The following is a 19,678-nucleotide window of genomic DNA, read 5'->3' on the forward strand; positions in this document are numbered from 1 at the left end:
AGAGAGAGAGAGAGAGAGAGAGAGAGAGAGAACTTTAGCAACATTTTTAAATATAAGTCACCAACTACCAATTCATGTTCTTGGGGAATGATGGTGATGCAGAATAAAATGAATACTTTTTTTTTTTTTGAGACAGGACCTCATGTAGCCCAAGCTAGCCTTGAATTTCAACTCAATATGTAGTGGAGGATGTTCCTAAACTCCTGATCCTTCTGCCTCACCTCCCAAGTCCTTGGATCACAAATGTGAACCGCTATGCCTGGCTTTAAAATAAAACTTAAATAAAATATTCTAAGTCTCTTACGCCAACTCCTCCCCCTATACTAAGTGTCTGACAAGGTGACACACATGGAACACAGCCAAGTAAGAAAGTAGCACTGGTTAGAGTCCTCAGCTGGAGCCCTGCCCCCCCACCTCCCCACACAAGCTTTAATATCCAGTAACAATCACGGCAACATCCTAGACAGTTTAGATTGTGATCTGCTAGAAAGTCAGGGGTTAAAACCCAGGCTCTAAAAGTCCCGTTCTAAGCTAGGATTTGAGACTCTTGTCACTAAGGAAATAAAAGATTCTATTATATATAATCAAGTCAATCAGGGGGACTAAAATTCACTAGGGTCCCAGCTTTCCCTGGGTCATAAGATGCAATACCCTTACTTGCACTGTAACTATTAGAAAGCCTGAGCTTTCAAATGCTATGGGCCCCTTCCATATCACACGAGTCGTTAACTACTCCAGGTCCTTCCTACTTGAAGGCCATTGTGAGAAATGTCACTCCAACAGCTCCAGTTGTTAGACTTATGAGTTTTTCTGAAAATAAAGTGTTCAATGATGAAAATGTAATTTGAGCTGGAATTGCTTGCTGCAGGGGGCCCCAAGGATAGAAAATAACAGTCTCACTCCCACTTAAAGGGCAGATCCTAAGCACTGAAAAATGACAAGTTTGCATACTAATTAATAAAAATGAAATATTTTCCCTAATTGCCTTACTTTGGAATATGTAAGAAAAAGAGTGCAAGCCGGAGAGTAGATAAAAGCTGCCTTGCTACTGTTGTTGCTTCTTTGTTTTGAGTTAGAGTCTTATTAAGTGGCCCTGGATGGCTTGGAACTCACTATGTAGACCAGGCTGGCCTAAAACTTAAGAGATTCACCAGCCTCTGCTTCTTGAGTGCTGGGATTAAAGGCATGTATCTCTGTGCCCAGTCAAGACTGCTTTTTTAAAAAAGGTTTCATATCTGATTTTATTCCTTTTGGTAAGCCATCTGGAGGAAGCATAATGCAGCAGGTGGTAATGGCATAGAGAGAGAGGAATGCCATCAGACATCCAGATAACGCTATCAGATTGGAGGCTCAGGTTAGAAAGCCAGCTGTCTGGGTTCTAGAGTTGTCTCTGCTCCCTCCTAGCTCCTGGATAAGTCCCTTAATATGGATAAATCATGTTGCCTTTTCTGAGCATTTTTTCTAAATCAAAATAGTAACTATGTCATAGAATGGTACAATTTCATGAAATCATAAAATAATGCACACGAAGGGCTTAACTTCTTTCCTGCCTGGCAAACAGCAAGTGCTCAATACATTCTGACTACTGTACTCAGATTACAGCTGCAATATTAGGCAGCCAGCAAGCCCTGAGAAGAATGTAGCCATTATAATTCCATAAAGTAGCCCAGCAATCAGGGTCTAAAAACAGTTTATCTAGCTCGTTTAAATAGTTGCCTTATGAATAAACTCTGAAACTTCTCAAGTGACAGTTTAATCCGAAACACCTTTGTTGATCATCTTCACAGAGCAATGCCTAACACATGTTCTTCAATGTCATGGCACAGGCCCTGTACATTGTTTCTGTGAAGACAAGTTATATTTGTGACAATATGGCACTCTGTTCAACGTGTCTTCATTATGCTCATATCCTTTGATGTTTACCACTGGCTAGCATCCTCTCTAGCAGACACTCAACAAACGTCTACTCTGCGAATGTGCATGTACACAGGCACTTCACTGTGGAATGTGAGCAAAGAGAGACTGAACCTAATGGTCAAGTGTTTGCCTGGCATGTGTGAGACTGTATACTATCCTCAGAACTGGAAAAAAATCTCTCTCCATAATGAAAGGCACTTGCAAAACCCCCTGCTACTTTTTGTAAAGCAACCTTGAAAATAATCATTGTTATAGCCTTTGGGTGGGAAGAGTAAAGAAAAGCAAAAATTTTTGAAAGGAAATCCAAGAATGGTGGTGAGTACGAAAGAGCCATGTGGAAGTGTCTGCTTCGTGCCACTTGTTGAAGGAGATTTGTGCTCCTTTCCTAAATCAAGAATAGCAGCAGAACGCTGAGCTTTGTCTTAAAGTGACACGTGTATGTAGAATATTGGCTTTCTGCCTCATTTAGGGACTGCATTGGCCAATCTTTACAATACAAAAAAAGAAAGCTCTGAATATGCCAAAACCAGAACTCAAACACCCAGCAAGGGACAAGTAAGGAGCTGGGAAATTGAGCTGAGAACTGTTACACTTCGCATGCATAGAATGCAAACTGTAAGTAAGCACACTTCAGCTTTCAACAATGGTGCAGGCAGCACACAAAGCTACTTCCATGGACAGAGCCAGGCCAAGAAAACAGCTCACTTCCTCACAGACAATGTCAGATGCATTTCAAGATCAACAACCATACTCTTTTAACCCCTACCACAGCTTCCTGCTTTCTGCATGTAAATTACAAAACGTCTCATCCTGCTTCGACTTACCATGTGTCCCTGAGAGCCCATATCAAGACATGCCAAAAATGGTCAAAGCACCATGTTGTGTCCATCTCAGAGTAAGGTTTTTAAAGGATGATATTGGTAATTAAATCCAAAGAAAGTGCTCACATGTCCCTGTACAGCTGCCCTGTATTTTATGTGACAGTTTGAGGTCTTAGAAAGGACATAGATTTTATTAAATAATTATGATGATTCACTGTGGTTTTTCCTAATATTGTAAACCATACCATGGTCTTTCATGGTCAATTCATGAAAACAATACCGAAACCTGAAAATTAGGCCAAAACAAAATAAAACAAAAATAAAAAATGCCCATGGTCATGATCATGGGACCTTCTAGTGTTATGTTAATGCATTTTCTTAAGGGAGACCCCAGGAGGGACATCTGGCTCCCTGGAAATATAAATTGGACTAATACTTTATTAGGACATTTTACAGCCCTACAAAAGTCAGAGAATAACTCATAGAAAACACAGTATGGCATTCAGCTTTTTTTTTTTCTCTTCTGGTAGAGATGATAGCTCCAAAGGTTAGGGTTTTACTGTCCTCTAAGACACGAGCCAGTTTTAAATCTCACTTTACAGTCTTATTTGAATATTCCACTGACTTTTTAATCAGTTCCTCATATCCTCAGTAAATCAAGTTTTGTTATTCCACTGGTTTCCTCATTAAATGAGTCCAACAGAGCTTAGATACATGCTCTCTATGCGCATGTTTTTAATAATATAAGGATTAGACTTTGATAGCTCCTGGCCCCCAGTCAAATCAGCTCCAAGAGACTGAGCTCTGTGCTTCAGATTTCCTTACCAGTCAGACTCACCAGGATTCAGAGTGATTCCTTCACTAGGCTTAACTAGCAAACAAGAGGCTCAAAGTACATGCATAATACCTACCACCACTCCTTACAGATGCCCCAGCTTTAAACCTTTAAACAGGAAAAAAGCCTACTGGCTGAAATCAAGGGTGACATTCCATATATATATATATATATATATATATATATATGTATGTATATATGAATGAAATGAATAATTGTGTTTATAGAACATGCACAAGAATGTCACAAAAATCTCCAAATGAAACAACCTAAATAGCCATCAACCAAAAAATTGGGTATTGACAAGTTATGATATATTCATTACCATGTAAAACTATATGGCAATAATTAAGTACTGATACGTGCAACAATTTTGTGATACAAAATAAGACATTTAAACTAGCACATGTTCTTACAGCCCTACTTACATGACAATTCAAGTATGGGAACACTAATCTATCACAATAGACTGACTACCTGGGGAATGGGGGGATGTCTAGGACAAAGCAAGAGAAGTTTGTGGGGTAGGAGATGACAGAAACAATATTGATCTAGAGATTGGTTGTAGAGGTACATTCTCATGTAAAAACAAAAATCATAATGGATACTAATGAAATTCATTTTAGTCTATGTAAATTTTATATTTAAAATGAATTAATTTTGAAGAGACAAAGAAAAACATCCTAAAACATGTATCACTATATGGTAATTAATAGAGATCTAACACTGATCACCATGCAGAGGATGAGAGACTAGCGTGCTCAGCCCTGAATGGGACATCTATTATCACATTCTGTGGTGGTTTGAATAAAAATGGTCCCCATAGGCCCATAGGGAGTGGTACCATTAGGAGGTGTAGCCTTGTTGGAGTAGGTGTGGCTTTGTTGGAGGAAGTGGGTGTGGGCTTTGAGGTCTCAGACCCTCAAGCTTGGCTAGTATGTCACTGTCACTTCCTGCTGTCTGCAGATCCAGATGTAGAACCTCTCAGCTACCTCTCCAGCATCCTGTCTGCCTGCATGCCAGCATGTTTCCCGCCATGATGATAATGGACTAAAAAAGCCAGCCTCAATTAAATGCTTTCCTTTATAAGAACTGCCATGGCCATGGTGTCTCTTCACAGCAATAGACACCCTAACTAAGATACATTCCTTCCCCCCAAGACTTAAGGATCATCATGGAAGACAGGGCAGAATGACTATAAGAGCCAGTGGTAGTAGACATCTACAGCAGAACAGTATTTGGCAGGACATGACAACACCATTCTACAAATGAGCTCACAGTAGCCATGACTGTGTGTACAAAATCAACAAGTCTGTGCATGGATGGGGGGCAGCTCATGAAGTCCCAGTCCTATTTAAGTAGCTATTACCAAGTGATGGCTCCTGAGGGAGGAGCGTAGGTCTTCTTCAGGGATTCTGCCCATGAGATCCATGTAGGCAGGAGTAAATGGACTCTGATTTTTTTAAAAAAGAAGACAGAATTATGAAGTTGGGAGGGGGAAGTAGTAGGAAAGATAGGGGAGGAGTTGGCAGGGAGTTTGGAAGGGTATATTTGATCCAAACATCATATCCTATATGAAATTTTCAAACAATAAAAAAGGGAGATTCTAAAAAAAGAAGTGGGGAAAGAAGGAGGGTGGAAAAGAGAAGAAGGAATTGAAACGATTCTTCTGATCTATTTAAATAAACGTGCAACAGACAAACAAGCACTGAGAGCTAGCAAAGAATCATCCTGTTCTTAATAATGAGATGGGTGAATACAGAGCACCCCACGAATATGGTAGAGATGTTTGATTGAGAGAAAGACTTGAAGGTAGTCTCTGAATGCCATTATTTCAGAAAAATGTGCTCAAATGGGACAGTAGGGATTTGATAAGAGAACTGAGAAAAGACTTAAGGCAGCTCTCTGATGGTGACAACATCAACAGAGGCACACAAATAAATGATGGGACTCCACAAGATTACTTCATTTGATCCAAGACAAATTAATTCTTAAGCTAAATAAAATATTCAAAACTGGCAGATGTATACCAATATGATTGTTATTGCTTAAAAACACATTTTCTTTTTAAAATTCGCTGCGGGAGTTTGAATTGTTGTTAAACTCCTTTGCATCCACCTACTGAGTTCTCAATAATAAGCCTAAGGGTGAAGACTTGAAAATAGACTCAGCCATCTAAAAGAATCAAAGTTTCCCTAGATTGTGACAGCCACAGTGGCATGGCCCCTAGACATTTCTATTTCATCTACCATGGGTAAGCCAAATACCTCCCTAGAATGTGACTTCCTCTCAGTGAACAAGGACTCAAGCCTAGGTTAAGGGACAATTGATTAGGAAAGATGAAGAGAGCGGGCCATTCCTTTATGTGGTAACAGGACAAACGGCACACTTAATAGCTGGTTGCCACTATGCTCAATGATTGCCAGTTCAGTGTCATTTAATCCCCAGAGCAGCCTATGAGGGAGTTGGGCTTACAAAAGAAAATAGCATGCTTAGATCAACCTGGGGCCAGATTAATAAAGAGATTTTTTCAATCAGATAAAGTAAAGAAAAAAACCCTTAGATAATAGCAAAGAGCTAAAGACAAAGCCCCCAGGAAGCTCGGAGGAAAGAGGGCTGAATGTGAGTGGCCAGTTCCCTGGTTAAGGGATACAGGCCTCCCAAGGCCACCTCCCATGGGGGAGCCTGAGGAGTAGCCCCAGATCTGCAGGCATCTGCAGCTGAGGGTCCCCAAGTCTAAGTCAAGGTAATGAAGGACCACCTGGCCAGAAAGACCTTATCACCCCTACAGCACAGGGAAAGCACCTTCTGTTCAGCAGTACTGCCAAAGGGAAGAGGGTCACTGACTAGACTGGATAATTCCTGCCCTGGTTCCCATCTGCCTTCCACAACCCCTCATAGCAAATGAAGAGTAAGCCCAAACTCAATTCTAGAGGTTTACCCAATGCCTTCCAATTCAGTTCTATGCATCTGTGGTTAGAAGTCAGAGGGTACTAAGCTAACAAAGGACCCTAAACACTTTTAGAACAGACCTTGCCCTCTAAACAGAAGCTCACAAGAATAGTCTCTTCCTTTCATGCTCCTCCTCTTTTCCCATGCCCCACATCTTTCTCACACTCCCCCACCCTTTCCCAAGACTCATTCTCCTTCCCAGGGTTTTCTGCTCTCTCTGCCACATCCTCTGCCCTCCTTATTTCCTCCTTCATTTTCACCCCAAGCATTGCCCCCTCCTTTGGGAAACCTCTCCTTTCACATTCAAGTTTGGCTGAAGTTCAAGAACAGTCCTTTTCCAAAGTGGTAAAATCTGTTTGGATTTACCAAGAATTACCTCTTGGTTAGACGTCAACAGAGTCAATCAGTGGTAGCCCAGACATTGTGCTTTCCTACTCTAAGAATGGGAGGAAGCCCCTGATTCCAGCATAGTCTCAACATTCCTACCACAGAAAGCCAAAGTAAGGTTTATCAGCATATTCCAGCCTAACTCTGCTGCACTCCCCAGCTTTCTGTACACCAAAAGCAAAGAAAAATAGAGGTTGGCACAGCCATGTGGGGGCAAGATCCTGAAGAAAAACTGAATTTGACTCTTATTCAGTTTAGATTCCCACAGGGTAAAGGTAGGAGGCCCAAGCACTGGAAACTTGTAGCTCTTCACATGGTTTCACCAACAACCCCCTTAATGCCTTGCCACCCAGCCCTTAAGGCTCCTTGGATGGGGATACATGATTCTCTGAGTCCAAGATTTCCTAAACAACCTGCTCTATACAGGTAAAACACACCCCTGACTATGGTCTGGTACCACAGAGAACTCAGCTACAGGCCTGGGGATTCTCCATGAATGGAGGGCAATCATCTCATCCCCAGTATGAGACCAGAAGCTTATGGTACTGGGTCTTTTAGACCTGGTTAATATTTCCCACAGGTAACCTCTTCTTAACCCCTAAACTCACACTATTGTTTACAACAGTTAAAACACATCATTGATTAACAGGAATGAGATACCTTTTATAAGTAATCCCTAAATGAGTTTGACAAAGGGCATAGGTTTCAAAATCTTCCTAAGAAAACAGATGTTATTCAATGCTTCATAGACACAAATGAGAAAAGGAAAGTAACACTGCTCCTGTGAGAAACGCAAGTCTATGAGTAGAAAGTAGTAAAAAGCATCATTTAGATTCTGCATTTAATTTGAAGGCTACCAATGCACATGGCCAAGACTGAGTTTCAAATTCCATTTTGCATGGAATGTAAAAATGGAACAATCTTCTCAAACTCTTAAAGCAGAAAAACCAAACAATTTCACAGGCTTTATATTTCCTCAGCATTTTCTAAAAGGTGATAAACCATTTGGGCAGAGGGAGTAGATCATTTCAGGTCTTAAGAAGTCACTTAAAAACAGATATCCCACATACATGGAGCAAAATTATATGTGTTCTTCTTGACATTACCCAGAAGCTCAAGCTGCAAGTGAAGCCCCTAAGAGCCCCATGCACTTATCCTCATGGCCCCCACAGCCTTTTGGTCAGCAAAGCCCATACAGGAAACAGGAAAAAGCCTTTGGCTTTGTACTCACTCTCACAAAGTTGTCAGGGAACAAACCTCTCCTGCCGTTGATCTGTCCCTCCCACCAGCCTCCATCCTCCTTCCTGATGTTGGTGATGACCTCACCCACGCTGATCGTCAGCTCATCATCATGCTGGGCCTGGTAATCAAACTCCACTATGGCCTCCACTGAAAGGAAGAGAAAACAAAAGAACAACTTAGGGTCAGCAGTTGTAGAAGTCTGAGCTCCAGCATCCCCTGCAAGACCACAGACAAACTGATTTTGGTTAACCTGAAGCCTATATAGCACAGAAACCACTGAGCACACTGGTCGTGGTCAGACACAGGCAAGGTAGCTTATAATTCTATGTCAGGGCCTGCAGGGGCTTTGGAAGGGAAACCACACTGGTACAGTGGCCTAACAACACTTACCCAAAATGCAGGTTATGTGGCATCATTTCTTCAAGTGCAGAGACCAGAGACCACAAATAAGAGACACTGAGTCTTTGGGCTTCTCTTCACCTGGCCAGTGCTAAGTAATCCTATTACGTTAATGTTCTTGGACCTCAGATGTGCAAAATATGGATAATTCCCATGCTGCACAGATGATAGCTATTTTTCATGAATACATATGGAAGTAAAGATACATACAGAACAGAGGACACCACTGGTTGAACCAATGTCTCAGATTGCTCACCTCAGAAGCACTGCTGCCTCAACAGGTGAGTTCACAGATAGTTGGACCATATTACACTATCTTCTCAATGGCAAAAGAACTGCCCATCAACTTGATATACATAGAGGCAACGGATGAACAAGCTCTTTTGTTGATAAAGTACCAATGCAATTTGGCAAAAACTAACCAGAAATCGGGTTGACTTATCCATAGAGCAGTTATAAGATTCCTTTAGACTCTGAGGTCTTCTTTGTGCACTTAAATATAAGACAACATGAAAATTTGTCTCTTTTTGCTTTGCAACTTCATATAAATGAATGAATAAAAAAGATAGTGAAAATCAAATGAAACCCCACGTGGAAAATAAGCAACTTCAATGAGCTATGATCCGATAAAGGCAACAGTAAATGAGTTAACTATGCATTACAGACATAAATGTGAACACCCAAACTCTATCTGTTGCTTTGGGGCTTGCTTGTAACATTTTATTAACATGTAATAGTCATACACATTAATGGGGTACAGTGTGATATTACAACTCATGCACAGAACCTGCACTTATCAAATGGGGTAATTAGCACTTCCGTTCCCTTGTCTTTTTTTTTTTTTTGGAGACTTTGAGTTCCTATTTTGGATCTAAGAAAGCATGAGAGAAAATGTTAATGACTTTGGTTTTGAAAAAGATTTCTTAAATAGAAAACTAAAATGTACAAATGGTTCAAAACAAATTTGATACACACAGATCACTTTTTGGCGGAGGAGGGGAGGGGAGAAGGGGAGGAAGTCAGTAGGTGAGTGGGTCTCCCTGACATAGACTTTACATTTCTGTCAGAAGTTAAGTTCCCACCCCACTTCTGGTTCAGAATAGCCTGTCCTCCAGGCTGACTATTCATGAAGGCAGCTAAACCAGCCAGTAAGTTAATCCAGTAACTCAGGATAGAACTGACTTTTCCTAGATTGTTGTTTTATTGCATAATCAGTTAACGTATTCTCCTGTCATAAATCTGTTCATGATGAAGTTGATTTGCAACCTATTGAAATCACTTATCCATGGGAAAGTGAATGAAAAGCACATATACAAGAGCCCCTTCTTTTTTCTCATGTGTTCCTGTATACATGCAGGAACACTCCAATTTCTCCGTACCATGCGCTGGCCCCTAATAGTTAAAATGAGCCATTACTTGGTGAACAAAGTGCTTCCTGTGCAAGCCTAAAGACTGAGTTTGAGTCCTCAGAACCCACTTAAAGCCAAACAAGGTAGTAGGCAGGAGGCAGAAACAGGAGAAGCTCATGGGCCATCTAGCCTGGCCATACACAGCAGCAAAAAAAAAAAAAAAAAAAACAGCACTGTCTCAAGACAAAATGGAAACTGAGGATAGACACCCAAGGGTGTCCTCTGACCTCCACACATACACTATGGGACTTACACACCTGAATTCACACACACACACACACACACACACACACACACACACACACACCAGTTACTCAAAAAGATGAGGCAGGCGGATTGTGAAATCCAGTGCCCTTTTGAGCTATAAAGCAAGTTCAAAGCCAGCCTGCTCAACTTATTGTGACCTCATGTCACAAAAAAAGTCAAAACCAGCTTTCAGCTAGGTATAGTCGCACATTCCTATAGTCCCAGCTACTCAGGGGGCTGAAGCAAAAGACCCAACAGTTCATCCAGCCTGGGAAACACTTGGAGACCATCATATCAATGTATTTCTTTAAAGTTTACTTTAAATAGAGACTGATCTGTGGAAACTGAGATTATAGTAACCTTTGTTCACATGCCAGACCTTAAATTATCTCACTTCCCAATGACGTAGTTTGATGCCCATCTTCCCAGGAAACCCAAAGCTCAGCAAGAAAGTTAAGCTCATTTTCTAAGACAATGCTTTCAGATATGAGACACACCCACCTCAGGGATCTGCTGAGATGATGCTTAGAGAAAAAAGCTAAATAAAAATAAAAAATGAAAGCTGGATATGCCTCTTCATATTCATTCTAAAAAGAGAAAATGCCAACTTTCCTACCATGCCACTTACAGAATGACCCTCTATCTTCATCTGCTCTCTGTCAGACAGTCAGAGCCCCCCCAAGGAGCAGAAGGTGACCTATGAGACAATTGAAGTAAGGAGTGCTGGACAAGGAACACAAGCCAGCAAGTTCTGCTAGAGCAAGCACCAGCTCCAGTAGCAAGGAGTACACCCACAGCTCTGTGGTGCCTACGCCTCTTTATGATTCTCACCCCTTTTAACTAAAATCACCCTCACTAAATGGATAAAGTGGTTTGAAAGATATGCATGGTGTAGAAACTGGAGACTATTCAATTCAAGGCCATGTAAACAAGAAAATGTATGGCTGCCACTTCAGCTCCTGGTGAGCGCTCTTTGACAGCCTTTAGAGATGAATGGCAGCTTGAGCCAATCACATCTTACAGGAAAATGACCAAACAACTCTCCATAAGCATCAAGAAAATTGTAGTATGGCCTTACATCCACCCTCCATGATAGAGTTATAAATGCCGGGCTATACAGGGATTAACAACCTTTCAAAAGTCAAAAGTACTTGACCCTTGGAGAAAATAGCTTTGTTTTTCTCCAAACTGTCTATGGCCATACAAAACTTATTTGTTTCCCAAAAGCTCACTGTACCTAATAAAAGATAAGAGCTCCTCATACAGTAATATAGAGTCATCTGACATATAATCTGGTCAATAAACCAATGACGAAGGAGAGATGAAAAAACTGCATCATTCATGGCCCCACCGCCATCTGTGTGTGTCTATACTCTGATGTCCTCATAAAGAAGACATCACTCAAAAAATGTATCCCTGACAAAATTTTAAATATCAAAACAATATTCTTGGGAAAGAAACCATGGAGTTGGAAAGGTGTTCCAACTCAGTAGTTAAGAGCACTCACTGCCCTTCCAGCAGAACCAGGTTCAATTCCCAGCACCCACATGACAGCTCACTACCATCTGTAACTCTAGTTTCAGGGGATCTGACACAGTTTCTGGCACTAGGCACACATGCTGTGCACATACCTATGTATTTGCAAACACACATATAGATGAAATTAAAATTTTTAAGTGAAAAAAGAAAAAAAAACAACAAGGTCTTGGAATACAGCTCAGTGGTAGAACTCTTGCCTAGCGTGGCCAGAACACATGTATGAGATCCTAAGGTCAATTCTGAGCGCCATGAAAAACAAACCAAAATATAAAACCATGAACTCAAACTCCCCAAAACACATCACATTAGACCAGGAAAGGGAATTCCTGCTCTAGGTCTTTTTTGATGAGAGACATTAAAATGTTGGGGAGGGCAACCTGAGAGAACCCAAATTATAGGTGTGCCTGCAGGAGAGGAAAGCATTCCTAAAAAGAGACAAAGGCAGCTGTCTCCCGGTTCACTTAGATCCTGTAAACTTTCAGGAGCTCCAGACCTGACTAAAGTGTGGTTCACAGCCTTGCTTCTTCCTTCCGAGACAGCAGGTCACGTTTCCCTGCTCTCTACCTGAACTTTAGCAAGATGAAGCTGGAAGAAAACAAGTAGTCTGCTTTAAGTAGATGACTACCGAGAAGTGAACAGATGCTGCCAGGTCTCTTTCCATGTGCTTAAGGGCCTGCCTGCCTACCTTAGGGGACACCCACTATGGATGGTAAGGCTGGCCACTCAGGTCTGGGAACATGGAGAGTATAAATGCACAATATTCAAGTCTTCTTTACAACAGACTGCCAAGCTGCCTGCCTCTTCATTTACTCTTTCACTAAACTCCCAGTTGAAAGACAATTATCTCCAGATCAAACAGAATTTAACAGTCTCCTTAACCTTAGGAAATTATATGTTCCCTTCATGCTTTCTGCCCTCAAATAGTCTCTGACGACCTCCAAACCACCTCCCTAGCTTCTCTAACCCCTAGGCCTCTCTGGCAGTACCACTGAGTTCATCTGATGCTGTGGTGATGATTTGTGGGTCCTCAATGGTGAGCTTCTAAATGCTTTCTGGGTAGGGATCACACTTGGTTTGTTCTACCGTGGTCACTGTGAGCATGCAGGGCATACAGTAGGTGCTCAATGCAGACTTGATAATCCAACCACTCAGCAACTTACATTTTATATTGATAGATAGTTTCTGCCCAACAAAGGTAGCTCTAAAATGTCAAGTGCCAATCTCATTTCTGCAAATTGAGTCATATTGTTCAGCGCACTTGGGGAGTTTGCTATTTAAAAGAACCTGTGGTTAATTCTTTTGTGACATGAATAATCACTTCCTGCTTTACCTTTCCTGTCAAGATGATTTCTTTTTAACATATCAGGTTTCTCTTGAGGTAAGAAAAGCTGTGCATGACTTTATTAAGAGCTCCTAAGTCATGAGCAAGTCTCTCTTCCTCCCTTTCAAAGGTTTAGGATTTTTCTTTCCAATGTAATAGCACAAGTTACAGTGGCTACTGAGTACATGAAGTGTGGCTTTGTGTGAATCAACATGTGCCATAAAAGTGTGACAAGGGGCTGGAGAGATGGCTAAGCAGTTAAGAGAACTGGCCACTCCTCTAGGGAACCCCACTCTGACTCTTAGGATCTACATGTTAGCTTACAACTATATAACTCCAATCCCAGGGAGAACCTATGCCCTCTTCTGGCCTCCATAGGCACTTCATGCACAGACTATACATACATACTTGCAGGCAAAACACCTATACATATTTAAAAAATACTTTTTCAAAGGTAGAAGGAACACTATTTGTTTGTTTGTTTGTTTGTTTGTAACACTGCATATGTGACAGTCAAAGGACAACTTCCAAGAGTTGGTTCTCTCCTTCTACTATGTGGCTCCCCAGGGATCAGAGACTGTTAGGCTTGACAGCAAGCACCTTTATCCACTGAGCCATCTCACTGATCCCTCCAACGGACACTTAGAAACTGCTTCAGTTGCAAAGTAGTGACTCCTCACTTGGACACACAAGGGAAGCTAGAAGCAGGCTGGAAGGCTGGACATCTGCCTTTATTTTGCTTCCTTTACTCTGGATCACCTGTTTACCTCTGCACATAGGCTTGCTAATCACTCAGGAGTATCATCTAGAAACCCACCCACGATACCTAACCTATCTCATTTCCCTTCAAGGCTCAAGGCTGACTGCCTGAAGACAGGAGTAACTGGGATATCTGACTGTCCTCGTTTGACAATGTCCTGTTCTACATAACAGAAAAGGCACCTAAAGGTTTGGGTCATGGTCGTGAATCTGTTGTCACCTTGGATTGCAGCAATAGCAAAAACTCCCTGGACAGGTCACATCCCCAACCCCCAATGGGAACGACTGTGTGTGGTGGTAAGGCTGTACCATGGGACAGAAGTTATTATCTGCTGAAAGCCAGCCTTCCCTGTCAAGCAGTGTGGCCTTCATTGGGTCACTGCTGGAATCAGAACTGAGACTGTGATTACTCAGACCATGTGACCCAGGACTGCTTAATTATGTGGCCCTCTTGTCCGTAGCACAATTCTTTTTTTAGTTAAACCTAAAGTTCATGTCAGCACCCCAAAGAGAAACACACTAGGAACGACTTGATCCTTTTATTTGTGTTTCTTCCCAATGTGCCTCCTCAGCTTAATCTTTCTGTTCAGCACCATTGCTCATCTCTTGAATTGGAGTACTGAGACGAGTGTTGAGGCTGTGGGGGCTGCTGGAGCTAGGGTTCTTGTTCTAAGACTCTAATAACAAAGAATACAAAGTGTCTCAACATTTTTTTGTTTTATATTGACTGTACCATAACATGATACTTTAGACTTACTGGAGTAAATAAATACTGAAATTAATTTGAGCTATTTTAGCTTTATTAATGTGGCTGCTAGAACAGTTTAAATTATATGTGTGGCTTACATTATATTTCTATTGAGCAATGGTCTAGAACAATGCTAAGCAAAAAAGCAGTAAAGACATCATACTACACAAACACAGCCACTATATTTACCAGACCCCAAGCCTGTGCTTCCAAGTGCATATCCTCATCTACAGGAAGCTACAGGTAACTTTAGCAAACGAAGGTAAAACATTACCTACAATTTTTTTAAATAGTACCCTTTGGGAAACTAGCTCTTCATGACCCTGAAATTAAAGCACTAGGCGAGGTAAAGTATCTCAGAGGTGTAATTAGGACAAAAGTAAACAAAATCCCATATTTAAAGACACTATAAATTACAAAATTTAAAAATGTCTCCCCATCAGAAAAAAAAACACCACCCTCCAGTTGCCTACTGTGCCAAAAGCCAGCCTCCACAAGTTTGCAGTAACTACTGTCTAAAAGAAAAAAAAAACCAAAAGCTACAGTTAACAAGAAAAGATATATCCCCAGGAGATAAGAGATCTGCTTAGAAATGCTAACACTTTAGCCTTCCCTATCTCTGCCTTCAAACTTGCTGAAAGTCTTCCCCCAAAAGACAAAATGGGTGGTTTTTTTTTTAACTGTTAGGTTGGCTAAGCCAGCTGTCAAACAGCTTCGTGGTAAACTTGACACAGAGACAATGATAAAGGCCCCCCAACTGTGGGACTCAACCCCTCCTCCCCTCTCCCTGTACTTCCCCTATCTTTGCCCCACTTAGAGTCGCATTTCACCTTGGCTTACCCCAAGCAGCCTGCAAGTCTCATCTGGGGAAAGTCCTTATGTATCCCAGGATTCTGTCTCCCCAACTTAGCATCCTATGTGACTTGAGACTTATGTGAATGAACCAGGGAGCATGGAGGAGGATGGGAATTTCCAATGAACTTCCTTTGTTCTATACACATACACATGTTGTCACAAAGGTCTCAGTAGGTGTGACTTTAAAGCTTAAGCTTTAATCATTTCCGAAGTAGAAATGTCACAAACTTGTGGGTTTACACTTCTTTTCATTGTGCTCATTCTGATGGATACATTTTTAATTTTAAAGTTTTGTTTCCATCCTGTCTGATAATAGTGTAGAAAATCAACAAGTAATTTTCACCCAAAAGGATTTCATGAAAAAAAAACATAATTGCTGATTATTGATGATAGAAATAACATCAGATATCATGTTGTAATTTTACAGGTGAAGAACTGAGGTCTAGAATGTTCCATGACCAAGATTTAGCATTGCCTCTCTTCTGAATGGCAGTTCTCAGGAGAGAAGGATAAATTTAAAGCAAACATTAGTAGTAATTTAAAGCAGCAAGATACAGACTCGGGCACCACAGGAACGGCGGCGTCTTCCTTGCCTTCCTCCATGTAGCAGAGTTTCTACAATACCCAGAAGTTATAGCAATAAGGAACATATGAAAAACCTATGCTCAAATCTAAAGAGACAGAAAATAGATGAATGGTTGCCTGGGGCCAGGGATGTGGGCTGATTAAGAGGGTATGAGGGAGCTTTTGGAGTGATGGAAGCATTTTAATCTTAAGCTGTGGTAAGAATTGCACAATGCTATAAATTTATAAAAAAAAAAACCTCACAGTGTACACTTCCATATTCGAAATGTTACAGTTAAATTTATCTTTTAAAGATAAAAGTGGAAACACTATGTGACCCACATTTAGGAACTTGTAACTGTAGGTATTTGCTCAAGTAGTTGATGATGTTGGTGACCCCAGGGAGCCACCACTTTCCCCCATCCAGGGAAGAAAGCCATTTGGAGAAGCTTCTCCTCCCCCATGAGATACAATCTGATGAGAATGCAGCTGACATGTTCAATACTCTGCCAGGCCATGCATGGGCACAGAAGCTAACTGACTGCCAGTAATGTGACAGCAGCTGGGGAACGGCTAGAGTGCACGCTCCACCAAAGCTCTCAGAAAGCAGCCTGGTTGCCACTCTTCCTATACTTCTTCTCCCACCACATAAACCACCCTAGAGCCTTTCCATGAATCATTTACCCTCTTTGGTTAAGAGACACTTGGTTTCTGTTGCTTATAACTAAGAGACTCATGTACCAGCTTCTTCCCTCCAGAAGGTCAAGTTCCTTCTATTCAATGCTTTCTCATCAGGGTTTGGGGTTAGGGGCTTAGGGACCTGAATTTCCCCGGCTCAAGGGCATAGGAACTATGAGGCTCTGCACATATACAACAAGCTGACCTTCGTTTATTTTTTTGTGATCTTTGTGAATGCACTAGTAAGGGGCACAAAGCCAATAAAGGCATGGGAACAAGGTCTGACTCTGGTAGGAAATTAACAGCAGCTTATCTGAGGAAGACAGGCTCAGAATTCAGATCCCAATGACAGAGCCACTGGGTATGGACTCTCTGAGCAAGAGGGAGCCGAGTACAGGCCACGTTGACTTCTTATAGGATGCAGCAAGGTCTGTCATGGGCTCAAGAACAGCTCAAAGGACTAATTGGGCATCAGCAAGGAATGGAGGGGGAATCAACACAGAACAGAGAAAAAAGGCCCACCACTTCTTGACTGAAAACATTCCTGTCACTCACTGTTTTGAATGGATAGCCCAAAGAACCCTGGCCTCTCAGGCCACCAGCATCTTTTATAGATAATATGAGCTATAAGAAAACACCTGATAGCCCTAAACGTGAATTCCAGCCTACATATTTACTATTTTATGGCATGAAGCAAAACACCTTGCCTGAGTTCACATTTTTGTTTTTAATATTGGAAGAGGGTCTTGCCCAAAGATAATGGGTGGACACTGAAATTTCCTATATACAAAAGTTGCTCTATCAACTGGCAGTCACTAGTCTCACAGGCTATTACCATTCTTTACTGTGAGAGATTCTCTGTGCATCCCCTCCCTCACTGTCTGCCCCCTGGGAACCCTTACAATGTAGATCTCAGTATAATCTCTTCCTTGCCTGATATCTAGCCCATAGTAGATACTCAGTCAGTGCTGGTGATCAGGTATATCAGTTCAACTCCAGGAGCGCCCCGAGAGGGACTTTATTTCAAACTTGATCTTCTCATTCAGCACAAAAAGACACAGTACCAAATGTGAGCTTTTATTTGACTTGAAGACTAAAAAAGTCCTCGATTAACATGACCAGGTATCTACAAAGTATGGCTGAGCAGCCTGGGAGTGTCAAGTGCTACAGTGATCAGCTGTAATTCTAGTCTCTACTCTGCCTTCACTATTGTTCCCAACGGCAGAGGAGTATCCAATCAAAGCTCAGATCATGAAAGGCAGGGTGTAGACAGGAAAGAGCTCATAAAGCCTTGGGGCCTCTGGTATCTCACAGCCTGTACTCTGAAGCCACAGGCTCCCTAGGGTCTGGCCTTAGAACACACACACCCAGGAGCATAGGAACAATGCATTATTAAACACTTCAGAGCTGAAACTAACTCTTGTAAACCGAGCATGAGCACACTGCTCTTCTCAACGATGCATTAAATAAACTGGATTAAGAGCAAGTTGATCAGGAAAGAAAGGTTGTTTTTTTTTTAAGGGAAAAAGCACAGAAAGTGGATGCAGATGAATTTGAAGTTTAAAAAGACAGTGTCGAATAAAGACCATTTGATATAGTAAGTATAGAGGATGGTTCTCTGCAGAAGCCATTCAGGGGAAAGTAAATAGCTTCTTAGCAAACTAATTTAGTAAGAAAGTCAGGTTAGTCAAAACACTTCAGACATTTAAGGAAGATGTAATCTTTTTTATTCAAGGATAAGAAAGAATGCCCATGAGCAGAGTTTTATCTGAGTAATGTTTAAAGTAATAAAATAGCTTAAAAATACATAGCTTTTCATGATTTTAAAATGGCACCCTGAATCCCACATTCCAGAGAGAGCCAGACAGCTTCCTGATTAGAATATGATCTCCCATTTTTCACAATGAGAAATGCCCAAAGGTTTGGGACCAAGAAGAATATGTAAACTTTAAAACAGAAGAACAGACAAATGACTGCTTATATCAGTTAATTACAAGTTATGCAAAATAAAATGAGGAAACATTGCTTTGTCTTCCACAGCAGTATCTCATTTCGTGAATTAATTTTATTCAACGGACAGTTTAAGGCTGAAATATATTTGATTGTGGTTAATACCTCTAAAAGGCTTTGCTTAAACTATTTTATTAAAAATGCATTCATAGAGGCTGGTAGTGGAAGAAACTGTAAGGACTATAAGAATGTGACGCTGGCTTTTCTGGAGAAGAGTATAAAGAGGAAAGAGGGTTTTACACATGGACATGTATGCTTCAGATAGCTAAGCTGAATCAGCTGCAAGAGGCCATATCCAGGTCAGAAGGACAGAAGTTACGAGCATTTTAACAGGAAAACGTGCTTGGTAGGAGCCATCAGAGCTAGAGCGAGGCTTGAGGCAGAGAACAGCCTGTGTTAACAAAAGAACCAGTGTCTGGTCAGAGAGAAAGTAGACAGGAAGATGAGAGGAAACCACACTGACCCTTCCTTGCCTTCCTCAAGCACATTTAAAGTCCTCTTTCAAAACAAGTTTCATTATTATATTCCCTACCCCCAGCACATATCCATTGTAGGAATTCTACTACAGTTGTGGAATTTTGCTACTGCAAGTCCCTAGAAGGCAGAAGACACCTAAAACTGAAGCTTGTGACAATAAAGTATCTGCCTTGCAAGCAAAAGGACCACAGTTCGATTCCCAAAACCCACATTAAAAAGCCAACATGGCGCTATGTGCTTGTTGCTAGAGAAGTAGACCCCTAGGACTTGTTGGCAGGCCAGCTAGCCTACCTGATGAATTCCAGGCCAGTGAGATGCTTATCTAGAGAGACAGACAGACAGACAGACAGACAGACAGACAGGTTGGCAGTGCCTGAGAAATGATCCCCAGCAATGTACTTTGGTGCCTGCGCATATATGCATGCAGGCACTCAAGACATGCTTGCCACTAAGAGGAGAGAAACACAGGATAAATTGGATGAAAAGTTGAGAATCCAAGAAAATGGAATCTGCGCCAAA

General features: G+C 41.4%; 1 protein-coding gene across 1 annotated transcript in view; it reads right to left on the reverse strand.

Annotated features, from left to right (window-relative positions):
• The window catches only part of Sh3kbp1 (SH3 domain containing kinase binding protein 1), a 330,974-nt gene that overhangs the window by 273,263 nt on the left and 38,033 nt on the right, over positions 1-19,678 (reverse strand). The window contains exon 2 of the mRNA XM_028772689.1: positions 8,144-8,301. Coding sequence (XP_028628522.1) covers positions 8,144-8,301 — 158 coding nt within the window. The remainder of the gene's footprint in view (positions 1-8,143; positions 8,302-19,678) is intronic.

The sequence above is a fragment of the Grammomys surdaster genome, unplaced genomic scaffold (genome assembly GCF_004785775.1).
Source record: "Grammomys surdaster isolate TR1022 unplaced genomic scaffold, NIH_TR_1.0 217, whole genome shotgun sequence".
NCBI lineage: Eukaryota > Metazoa > Chordata > Mammalia > Rodentia > Muridae > Grammomys > Grammomys surdaster.